Below are 14,055 nucleotides of genomic sequence, written 5' to 3' on the forward strand. Positions count from 1 at the left end.
TCGTCCGTGTCAATGTTTTACTTTTTCGACTTCTTCTTGAAAACTACAAGCCTGAATGCTTTGATACTTGGTGTATATGTACCTTGGATAGACCTCTCTTAGGTTTGTTCATTTCATGTTGATATCTTCAATTCTCTAATTTTGGTGAATATTTTTGTCATTTTTGGTAAAATGTGATATTTTCGACTTCTTGTTAAAAACCGCAAGTGCAAATGCTTTGATAATACATATATAGGTACTACATGTGGACCTCTCTCAGATTTGTTCATTTTGTAATGATATCTTTAATTCTCTAATTTTGGTGAATATTTTTGTCATTTTTGGTAAAAAGTGATATTTTCGACTTCTTGTTAAAAACCGCAAGTCCAATTGCTTTGATACTACATATATAGGTACTACATGTGGACCTCTCTCAGATTTGTTCATTTCGTGATGATATCTTCAATTCTCTAATTTTGGTGAATATTTTTGTCATTTTTGGTAAAAAGTGATATTTTCGACTTCTTGTTAAAAACCGCAAGTCCGATTGCTTTGATATTACATATATAGGTACTACATGTGGACCTCTCTCAGATTTGTTTATTTTGTGATGATATCTTCAATTCTCTAATTTTGGTGAATATTTTTGTAATTTTTGGTAAAAAGTGATATTTTCGACTTCTTGTTAAAAACCAATAGTTCAATTGCTTTGATATTACATATATAGATACTACATGTAGACCTTTCTCAGATTTGTTCATTTTGTGATGATATCTTCAGTTCTCTAATTTTGGTGAATATTTTTGTCATTTTTGGTAAAAAGTGATATTTTCAACTTCTTGTTGAAAACTGTAAGTCCGATTGCTTTGATATTACATATATAGGTACTACATGTGGACCTCTCTCAGATTTGTTCGTTTTGTGATGATATCTTCAATTCTCTAATTAATTTATTTTGGTGAATATTTTTGTAATTTTTTGGTAAAAAGTGATATTTTCGACTTCTTGTTAAAAACTGTAAGTCTGATTGCTTTGATACTATTCATATTGTTCATTTTCTAATCATGTCTTCAGTTCTTTAATTGAAATGTGCATTGCTAACAGCGGAGCTATCTCAGCCGATAGGCTGCTTGTTCAACTTCTTCTTGAAAACTACAAGCCTGAATGCTTTGATACTTGGTGTATATGTACCTTGGGTAGACCTCTCTCAGATTTGTTCATTTCATGATCATATCTTCAATTCTCTAATTTTGGTGAATATTTTTGTCATTTTTGGTAAAAAGTGATATTTTCAACTTCTTGTTAAAAACCGCAAGTCCAATTGCTTTGATATTACATATATAGGTACTACATGTGGACCACTCGCAAATTTGTTCATTTTATGATGATATCTTTAATTTTCTAATTTTGGTGAATATTTTTGTCATTTTTGGTAAAAAGTGATATTTTCAACTTCTTGTTAAAAACCGCAAGTCCATCTGCTTTGATATTACATATATAGGTACTACATGTGGACCACTCTCAAATTTGTTCATTTCATGATGATATCTACAATTCTCTAATTTTGATGAATATTTTTGTCATTTTTGGTAAAAAGTGATATTTTTGAATTCTTGTTATATTACATATATAGGTACTACATGTGGACCTCGTTCAGATTTGTTAATTTCATGGTGATATCTTCAATTATCTAATTTTGTTGATTATTTTTGGTGAAAAGTGATATTTTGAATTCTTGCTGAAAACACTATACATATTGTTCATTTTCTAATGATATCTTCTGTTCTTTAATTGCAATGTGCATTGCTAACAGCGGAGCTATCTCAGCAGACAGGCTGCTTGTTTATAAATTTTATAAAAAAAAAAATATTTTATGTCTTCCTGAAACTGAGTGTATTGAATTGAATTTTACAGGAAAAACAAATCATACATTGGATATTTGAAATTATTGATTGACAACATTTTTTATTACAAACAAAACATGAAAATGAAAACTAAACTACCCATGCCCATTGCCCATGCTACCTTGGTTTTGCTTGGCCATAATACTTGACCTACCAATCCCATTATTATTAATTTACTAACCGTTTTCTGTTTGTTTTCAACCAAATTGCCAAATAGGGTGGTTTCAGACGATTTGGTAAAAAACACTTGAAAAATTTTAAGGTTTGTACCATAACTAATGAGCGGTGCTGGTATGCTGATTTTTATGTCATATTTATTCTATTTTTATTTTGAAATTTATTCCAATTTTTTGATATCACTTTACTGGAATGTATTTGTAAAAGCACCGCTAACTTTGTTCTTGCTGATCTCTTTGCACCTTGGGCAACTCTTGGTGTCTCAGCTAAAGTAATATTGTCTTTGTTTTCGTTGAAACTAATCTTAGAACATTATACTGTTTAACATATAATTATACTCATAGTGAACAATAGAAAGTTATCGTAGACAATATGAACAATATGAGTAATGAAGACAATAGGAATTGTAGACAGTGTAAACAATAGAGGATAGGAAACATTATGGACTGTAGTCAATATAAACAGTGTAAACAATAGAGGATAGGAAACATTATGGACTGTAGTCAATATAAACAGTGTAAACAATAGACGATAGGAAACATTATGGACTGTAGTCAATATAAACAGTGTAAACAATAGACGATAGGAAACATTATGGACTGTAGTTAATATAAACAGTGTAAACAATAGACGATAGGAAACATTATGGACTGTAGTCAATATACACAGTGTAAACAATAAACGATAGGAAACATTATGGACTGTAGTCAATATAAACAGTGTAAACAATAGACGATAGGAAACATTATGGACTGTAGTCAATATACACAGTGTAAACAATAGACGATAGGAAACATTATGGACTGTAGTCAATATACACAGTGTAAACAATAAACGATAGGAAACATTATGGACTGTAGTCAATATAAACAGTGTAAACAATAGACGATAGGAAACATTATGGACTGTAGTCAATATAAACAGTGTAAACAATAGACGATAGGAAACATTATGGACTGTAGTCAATATAAACAGTGTAAACAATAGACGATAGGAAACATTATGGACTGTAGTCAATATAAACAGTGTAAACAATAGACGATAGGAAACATTATGGACTGTAGTCAATATACACAGTGTAAACAATAAACGATAGGAAACATTATGGACTGTAGTCAATATAAACAGTGTAAACAATAGACAATAGGAAACATTATGGACTGTAGTCAATATAAACAGTGTAAACAATAGACAATAGGAAACATTATGGACTGTAGTCAATATAAACAGTGTAAACAATAGACAATAGGAAACATTATGGACTGTAGTCAATATAAACAGTGTAAACAATAGAGGATAGGAAACATTATGGACTGTAGTCAATATAAACAATGTAAACAATAGACGATAGGAAACATTATGGACTGTAGTCAATATAAACAGTGTAAACAATAGACGATAGGAAACATTATGGACTGTAGTCAATATAAACAGTGTAAACAATAGAGGATAGGAAACATTATGGACTGTAGTCAATATAAACAGTGTAAACAATAGACGATAGGAAACATAGACTGTAGTCAATATAAACAGTGTAAACAATAGACGATAGGAAACATTATGGACTGTAGTCAATATAAACAGTGTAAACAATAGAGGATAGGAAACATTATGGACTGTAGTCAATATAAACAGTGTAAACAATAGACGATAGGAAACATAGACTGTAGTCAATATAAACAGTGTAAACAATAGACGATAGGAAACATTATGGACTGTAGTCAATATAAACAGTGTAAACAATAGAGGATAGGAAACATTATGGACTGTAGTCAATATAAACAGTGTAAACAATAGACGATAGGAAACATTATGGACTGTAGTCAATATAAACAGTGTAAACAATAGACAATAGGAAACATTATGGACTGTAGTCAATATAAACAGTGTAAACAATAGACGATAGGAAACATTATGGACTGTAGTCAATATAAACAGTGTAAACAATAGACGATAGGAAACATGGACTGTAGTCAATATAAACAGTGTAAACAATAGACGATAGGAAACATGGACTGTAGTCAATATAAACAGTGTAAACAATAGACGATAGGAAACATTATGGACTGTAGTCAATATAAACAGTGTAAACAATAGACGATAGGAAACATTATGGACTGTAGTCAATATAAACAGTGTAAACAATAGACGATAGGAAACATGGACTGTAGTCAATATAAACAGTGTAAACAATAGACGATAGGAAACATGGACTGTAGTCAATATAAACAGTGTAAACAATAGACGATAGGAAACATTATGGACTGTAGTCAATATAAACAGTGTAAACAATAGACGATAGGAAACATGGACTGTAGTCAATATAAACAGTGTAAACAATAGACGATAGGAAACATTATGGACTGTAGTCAATATAAACAGTGTAAACAATAGACGATAGGAAACATGGACTGTAGTCAATATAAACAGTGTAAACAATAGACGATAGGAAACATGGACTGTAGTCAATATAAACAGTGTAAACAATAGACGATAGGAAACATGGACTGTAGTCAATATAAACAGTGTAAACAATAGACGATAGGAAACATGGACTGTAGTCAATATAAACAGTGTAAACAATAGACGATAGGAAACATGGACTGTAGTCAATATAAACAGTGTAAACAATAGACGATAGGAAACATGGACTGTAGTCAATATAAACAGTGTAAACAATAGACGATAGGAAACATGGACTGTAGTCAATATAAACAGTGTAAACAATAGACGATAGGAAACATGGACTGTAGTCAATATAAACAGTGTAAACAATAGAGGATAGGAAACATTATGGACTGTAGTCAATATACACAGTGTAAACAATAGAGGATAGGAAACATTATGGACTGTAGTCAATATAAACAGTGTAAACAATAGACGATAGGAAACATGGACTGTAGTCAATATAAACAGTGTAAACAATAGACGATAGGAAACATTATGGACTGTAGTCAATATAAACAGTGTAAACAATAGACGATAGGAAACATTATGGACTGTAGTCAATATAAACAGTGTAAACAATAGACGATAGGAAACATTATGGACTGTAGTCAATATACACAGTGTAAACAATAGACGATAGGAAACATTATGGACTGTAGTCAATATAAACAGTGTAAACAATAGACGATAGGAAACATTATGGACTGTAGTCAATATAAACAGTGTAAACAATAGACGATAGGAAACATGGACTGTAGTCAATATAAACAGTGTAAACAATAGACGATAGGAAACATTATGGACTGTAGTCAATATAAACAGTGTAAACAATAGACGATAGGAAACATGGACTGTAGTCAATATAAACAGTGTAAACAATAGACGATAGGAAACATTATGGACTGTAGTCAATATAAACAGTGTAAACAATAGACGATAGGAAACATTATGGACTGTAGTCAATATAAACAGTGTAAACAATAGACGATAGGAAACATTATGGACTGTAGTCAATATACACAGTGTAAACAATAGACGATAGGAAACATTATGGACTGTAGTCAATATAAACAGTGTAAACAATAGACGATAGGAAACATTATGGACTGTAGTCAATATAAACAGTGTAAACAATAGACGATAGGAAACATGGACTGTAGTCAATATAAACAGTGTAAACAATAGACGATAGGAAACATTATGGACTGTAGTCAATATAAACAGTGTAAACAATAGACGATAGGAAACATGGACTGTAGTCAATATAAACAGTGTAAACAATAGACGATAGGAAACATTATGGACTGTAGTCAATATAAACAGTGTAAACAATAGACGATAGGAAACATTATGGACTGTAGTCAATATACACAGTGTAAACAATAGACGATAGGAAACATTATGGACTGTAGTCAATATACACAGTGTAAACAATAGAGGATAGGAAACATTATGGACTGTAGTCAATATAAACAGTGTAAACAATAGACGATAGGAAACATGGACTGTAGTCAATATAAACAGTGTAAACAATAGACGATAGGAAACATTATGGACTGTAGTCAATATAAACAGTGTAAACAATAGACGATAGGAAACATTATGGACTGTAGTCAATATAAACAGTGTAAACAATAGACGATAGGAAACATGGACTGTAGTCAATATAAACAGTGTAAACAACAGACGATAGGAAACATTATGGACTGTAGTCAATATAAACAGTGTAAACAATAGACGATAGGAAACATGGACTGTAGTCAATATAAACAGTGTAAACAATAGACGATAGGAAACATTATGGACTGTAGTCAATATAAACAGTGTAAACAATAGACGATAGGAAACATGGACTGTAGTCAATATAAACAGTGTAAACAATAGACGATAGGAAACATTATGGACTGTAGTCAATATAAACAGTGTAAACAATAGACGATAGGAAACATTATGGACTGTAGTCAATATAAACAGTGTAGACAATAGAGGATAGGAAACATTATGGACTGTAGTCAATATAAACAGTGTAAACAATAGACGATAGGAAACATTACGGACTGTAGTCAATATAAACAGTGTAAACAATAGACGATAGGAAACATTATGGACTGTAGTCAATATAAACAGTGTAAACAATAGACGATAGGAAACATTACAGACTAGTCAATATAAACAGTGTAAACAATAGACGATAGGAAACATTATGGACTGTAGTCAATATAAACAGTGTAAACAATAGACGATAGGAAACATGGACTGTAGTCAATATAAACAGTGTAAACAATAGACGATAGGAAACATTATGGACTGTAGTCAATATAAACAGTGTAAACAATAGACGATAGGAAACATGGACTGTAGTCAATATAAACAGTGTAAACAATAGACGATAGGAAACATTATGGACTGTAGTCAATATAAACAGTGTAAACAATAGACAATAGGAAACATTATGGACTGTAGTCAATATAAACAGTGTAAACAATAGACGATAGGAAACATGGACTGTAGTCAATATAAACAGTGTAAACAATAGACGATAGGAAACATGGACTGTAGTCAATATAAACAGTGTAAACAATAGACGATAGGAAACATTACGGACTGTAGTCAATATAAACAGTGTAAACAATAGAGGATAGGAACATTATGGACTGTAGTCAATATACACAGTGTAAACAATAGACGATAGGAAACATGGACTGTAGTCAATATAAACAGTGTAAACAATAGACGATAGGAAACATTATGGACTGTAGTCAATATAAACAGTGTAAACAATAGACGATAGGAAACATTATGGACTGTAGTCAATATACACAGTGTAAACAATAGAGGATAGGAAACATTATGGACTGTAGTCAATATAAACAGTGTAAACAATAGACGATAGGAAACATTATGGACTGTAGTCAATATAAACAGTGTAAACAATAGACGATAGGAAACATGGACTGTAGTCAATATAAACAGTGTAAACAATAGACGATAGGAAACATGGACTGTAGTCAATATAAACAGTGTAAACAATAGACGATAGGAAACATTATGGACTGTGGTCAATATAAACAGTGTAAACAATAGACGATAGGGAACATGGACTGTAGTCAATATAAACAGTGTAAACAATAGACGATAGGAAACATGGACTGTAGTCAATATAAACAGTGTAAACAATAGACGATAGGAAACATGGACTGTAGTCAATATACACAGTGTAAACAATAGACGATAGGAAACATTATGGACTGTAGTCAATATAAACAGTGTAAACAATAGAGGATAGGAAACATTATGGACTGTAGTCAATATAAACAGTGTAAACAATAGACGATAGGAAACATTATGGACTGTAGTCAATATACACAGTGTAAACAATAGAGGATAGGAAACATTATGGACTGTAGTCAATATAAACAGTGTAAACAATAGAGGATAGGAAACATGGACTGTAGTCAATATAAACAGTGTAAACAATAGACGATAGGAAACATTATGGACTGTAGTCAATATAAACAGTGTAAACAATAGACGATAGGAAACATTATGGACTGTAGTCAATATAAACAGTGTAAACAATAGACGATAGGAAACATGGACTGTAGTCAATATAAACAGTGTAAACAACAAACGATAGGAAACATTATGGACTGTAGTCAATATAAACAGTGTAAACAATAGACGATAGGAAACATTATGGACTGTAGTCAATATAAACAGTGTAAACAATAGACGATAGGAAACATTATGGACTGTAGTCAATATAAACAGTGTAAACAATAGACGATAGGAAACATTATGGACTGTAGTCAATATAAACAGTGTAAACAATAGACGATAGGAAACATGGACTGTAGTCAATATAAACAGTGTAAACAATAGACGATAGGAAACATTATGGACTGTAGTCAATATAAACAGTGTAAACAATAGACGATAGGAAACATTATGGACTGTAGTCAATATAAACAGTGTAGACAATAGAGGATAGGAAACATTATGGACTGTAGTCAATATAAACAGTGTAAACAATAGACGATAGGAAACATTACGGACTGTAGTCAATATAAACAGTGTAAACAATAGACGATAGGAAACATTATGGACTGTAGTCAATATAAACAGTGTAAACAATAGACGATAGGAAACATTACAGACTAGTCAATATAAACAGTGTAAACAATAGACGATAGGAAACATTATGGACTGTAGTCAATATAAACAGTGTAAACAATAGACGATAGGAAACATGGACTGTAGTCAATATAAACAGTGTAAACAATAGACGATAGGAAACATTATGGACTGTAGTCAATATAAACAGTGTAAACAATAGACGATAGGAAACATGGACTGTAGTCAATATAAACAGTGTAAACAATAGACGATAGGAAACATTATGGACTGTAGTCAATATAAACAGTGTAAACAATAGACAATAGGAAACATTATGGACTGTAGTCAATATAAACAGTGTAAACAATAGACGATAGGAAACATGGACTGTAGTCAATATAAACAGTGTAAACAATAGACGATAGGAAACATGGACTGTAGTCAATATAAACAGTGTAAACAATAGACGATAGGAAACATTACGGACTGTAGTCAATATAAACAGTGTAAACAATAGAGGATAGGAACATTATGGACTGTAGTCAATATACACAGTGTAAACAATAGACGATAGGAAACATGGACTGTAGTCAATATAAACAGTGTAAACAATAGACGATAGGAAACATTATGGACTGTAGTCAATATAAACAGTGTAAACAATAGACGATAGGAAACATTATGGACTGTAGTCAATATACACAGTGTAAACAATAGAGGATAGGAAACATTATGGACTGTAGTCAATATAAACAGTGTAAACAATAGACGATAGGAAACATTATGGACTGTAGTCAATATAAACAGTGTAAACAATAGACGATAGGAAACATGGACTGTAGTCAATATAAACAGTGTAAACAATAGACGATAGGAAACATGGACTGTAGTCAATATAAACAGTGTAAACAATAGACGATAGGAAACATTATGGACTGTGGTCAATATAAACAGTGTAAACAATAGACGATAGGGAACATGGACTGTAGTCAATATAAACAGTGTAAACAATAGACGATAGGAAACATGGACTGTAGTCAATATAAACAGTGTAAACAATAGACGATAGGAAACATGGACTGTAGTCAATATACACAGTGTAAACAATAGACGATAGGAAACATTATGGACTGTAGTCAATATAAACAGTGTAAACAATAGAGGATAGGAAACATTATGGACTGTAGTCAATATAAACAGTGTAAACAATAGACGATAGGAAACATTATGGACTGTAGTCAATATACACAGTGTAAACAATAGAGGATAGGAAACATTATGGACTGTAGTCAATATAAACAGTGTAAACAATAGAGGATAGGAAACATGGACTGTAGTCAATATAAACAGTGTAAACAATAGACGATAGGAAACATTATGGACTGTAGTCAATATAAACAGTGTAAACAATAGACGATAGGAAACATTATGGACTGTAGTCAATATAAACAGTGTAAACAATAGACGATAGGAAACATGGACTGTAGTCAATATAAACAGTGTAAACAACAAACGATAGGAAACATTATGGACTGTAGTCAATATAAACAGTGTAAACAATAGACGATAGGAAACATTATGGACTGTAGTCAATATAAACAGTGTAAACAATAGACGATAGGAAACATTATGGACTGTAGTCAATATAAACAGTGTAAACAATAGACGATAGGAAACATTATGGACTGTAGTCAATATAAACAGTGTAAACAATAGACGATAGGAAACATGGACTGTAGTCAATATAAACAGTGTAAACAATAGACGATAGGAAACATTATGGACTGTAGTCAATATAAACAGTGTAAACAATAGACGATAGGAAACATGGACTGTAGTCAATATAAACAGTGTAAACAATAGACGATAGGAAACATTATGGACTGTAGTCAATATAAACAGTGTAAACAATAGACGATAGGAAACATTATGGACTGTAGTCAATATAAACAGTGTAAACAATAGACGATAGGAAACATTATGGACTGTAGTCAATATAAACAGTGTAGACAATAGAGGATAGGAAACATTATGGACTGTAGTCAATATAAACAGTGTAAACAATAGACGATAGGAAACATGGACTGTAGTCAATATAAACAGTGTAAACAACAGACGATAGGAAACATTATGGACTGTAGTCAATATAAACAGTGTAAACAATAGACGATAGGAAACATTATGGACTGTAGTCAATATAAACAGTGTAAACAATAGACGATAGGAAACATGGACTGTAGTCAATATAAACAGTGTAAACAATAGACGATAGGAAACATTATGGACTGTAGTCAATATAAACAGTGTAAACAATAGACGATAGGAAAATTACGGACTGTAGTCAATATAAACAGTGTAAACAATAGACGATAGGAAACATTATGGACTGTAGTCAATATAAACAGTGTAAACAATAGACGATAGGAAACATGGACTGTAGTCAATATAAACAGTGTAAACAATAGACGATAGGAAACATTATGGACTGTAGTCAATATAAACAGTGTAAACAATAGACGATAGGAAACATGGACTGTAGTCAATATAAACAGTGTAAACAATAGACGATAGGAAACATTATGGACTGTAGTCAATATAAACAGTGTAAACAATAGACAATAGGAAACATTATGGACTGTAGTCAATATAAACAGTGTAAACAATAGACGATAGGAAACATGGACTGTAGTCAATATAAACAGTGTAAACAATAGACGATAGGAAACATTATGGACTGTAGTCAATATAAACAGTGTAAACAATAGACGATAGGAAACATTATGGACTGTAGTCAATATAAACAGTGTAAACAATAGACGATAGGAAACATTATGGACTGTAGTCAATATAAACAGTGTAAACAATAGACGATAGGAAACATTATGGACTGTAGTCAATATAAACAGTGTAAACAATAGACGATAGGAAACATTATGGACTGCAGTCAATATAAACAGTGTAAACAATAGACGATAGGAAACATTATGGACTGTAGTCAATATAAACAGTGTAAACATAGACGATAGGAAACATTATGGACTGTAGTCAATATAAACAGTGTAAACAATAGACAATAGGAAACATTATGGACTGTAGTCAATATAAACAGTGTAAACAATAGACGATAGGAAACATGGACTGTAGTCAATATAAACAGTGTAAACAATAGACGATAGGAAACATTATGGACTGTAGTCAATATAAACAGTGTAAACAATAGACGATAGGAAACATGGACTGTAGTCAATATAAACAGTGTAAACAATAGACGATAGGAAACATTATGGACTGTAGTCAATATAAACAGTGTAAACAATAGACGATAGGAAACATTATGGACTGTAGTCAATATAAACAGTGTAGACAATAGACAATAGGAAACATTATGGACTGTAGTCAATATAAACAGTGTAAACAATAGACGATAGGAAACATTATGGACTGTAGTCAATATAAACAGTGTAGACAATAGACAATAGGAAACATTATGGACTGTAGTCAATATACACAGTGTAAACAATAGACGATAGGAAACATTATGGACTGTAGTCAATATACACAGTGTAAACAATAGACGATAGGAAACATTATGGACTGTAGTCAATATAAACAGTGTAAACAATAGACGATAGGAAACATTATGGACTGTAGTCAATATAAACAGTGTAAACAATAGACGATAGGAAACATTATGGACTGTAGTCAATATAAACAGTGTAGACAATAGACAATAGGAAACATTATGGACTGTAGTCAATATAAACAGTGTAAACAATAGACGATAGGAAACATTATGGACTGTAGTCAATATAAACAGTGTAAACAATAGAGGATAGGAAACATTATGGACTGTAGTCAATATAAACAGTGTAAACAATAGAGGATAGGAACATTATGGACTGTAGTCAATATACACAGTGTAAACAATAGACGATAGGAAACATTATGGACTGTAGTCAATATACACAGTGTAAACAATAGACGATAGGAAACATTATGGACTGTAGTCAATATAAACAGTGTAAACAATAGAGGATAGGAAACATGGACTGTAGTCAATATAAACAGTGTAAACAATAGACGATAGGAAACATTATGGACTGTAGTCAATATAAACAGTGTAAACAATAGACGATAGGAAACATTATGGACTGTAGTCAATATAAACAGTGTAAACAATAGACGATAGGAAACATGGACTGTAGTCAATATAAACAGTGTAAACAACAGACGATAGGAAACATTATGGACTGTAGTCAATATAAATAGTGTAAACAATAGACGATAGGAAACATTATGGACTGTAGTCAATATAAACAGTGTAAACAATAGACGATAGGAAACATGGACTGTAGTCAATATAAACAGTGTAAACAATAGACGATAGGAAACATTATGGACTGTAGTCAATATAAACAGTGTAAACAATAGACGATAGGAAACATGGACTGTAGTCAATATAAACAGTGTAAACAACAGACGATAGGAAACATTATGGACTGTAGTCAATATAAATAGTGTAAACAATAGACGATAGGAAACATTATGGACTGTAGTCAATATAAACAGTGTAAACAATAGACGATAGGAAACATGGACTGTAGTCAATATAAACAGTGTAAACAATAGACGATAGGAAACATTATGGACTGTAGTCAATATAAACAGTGTAAACAATAGACGATAGGAAACATGGACTGTAGTCAATATAAACAGTGTAAACAACAGACGATAGGAAACATTATGGACTGTAGTCAATATAAATAGTGTAAACAATAGACGATAGGAAACATTATGGACTGTAGTCAATATAAACAGTGTAAACAATAGACGATAGGAAACATGGACTGTAGTCAATATAAACAGTGTAAACAATAGACGATAGGAAACATTATGGACTGTAGTCAATATAAACAGTGTAAACAATAGACGATAGGAAACATTATGGACTGTAGTCAATATAAACAGTGTAGACAATAGAGGATAGGAAACATTATGGACTGTAGTCAATATAAACAGTGTAAACAATAGACGATAGGAAACATGGACTGTAGTCATTATAAACAGTGTAAACAACAGACGATAGGAAACATTATGGACTGTAGTCAATGTAAACAGTGTAAACAATAGACGATAGGAAACATTATGGACTGTAGTCAATATAAACAGTGTAAACAATAGACGATAGGAAACATGGACTGTAGTCAATATAAACAGTGTAAACAATAGACGATAGGAAACATTATGGACTGTAGTCAATATAAACAGTGTAAACAATAGACGATAGGAAACATTACGGACTGTAGTCAATATAAACAGTGTAAACAATAGACGATAGGAAACATTATGGACTGTAGTCAATATAAACAGTGTAAACAATAGACGATAGGAAACATTACGGACTAGTCAATATAAACAGTGTAAACAATAG

At 31.7% G+C, this 14,055-nt stretch overlaps 1 protein-coding gene across 3 annotated transcripts in view; it reads left to right on the plus strand.

The window, feature by feature from the left end:
* Positions 1 to 14,055, plus strand: part of LOC102804126 (myoferlin-like) — a 79,894-nt gene that overhangs the window by 10,207 nt on the left and 55,632 nt on the right. For 2 of the 3 annotated variants that reach the window (XM_085504141.1, XM_085504142.1), the window contains exon 8: positions 2,101 to 2,145. The exons of the other annotated variant lie outside the window; for it this stretch is intronic. In XM_085504141.1, coding sequence (XP_085360267.1) covers positions 2,101 to 2,145 — 45 coding nt within the window. The remainder of the gene's footprint in view (positions 1 to 2,100; positions 2,146 to 14,055) is intronic. 3 annotated transcript variants of the gene reach the window in all.

Source organism: Saccoglossus kowalevskii, chromosome 10 (genome assembly GCF_978046115.1).
Source record: "Saccoglossus kowalevskii chromosome 10, keSacKowa6.1, whole genome shotgun sequence".
Taxonomy (NCBI): Eukaryota; Metazoa; Hemichordata; class Enteropneusta; family Harrimaniidae; genus Saccoglossus; species Saccoglossus kowalevskii.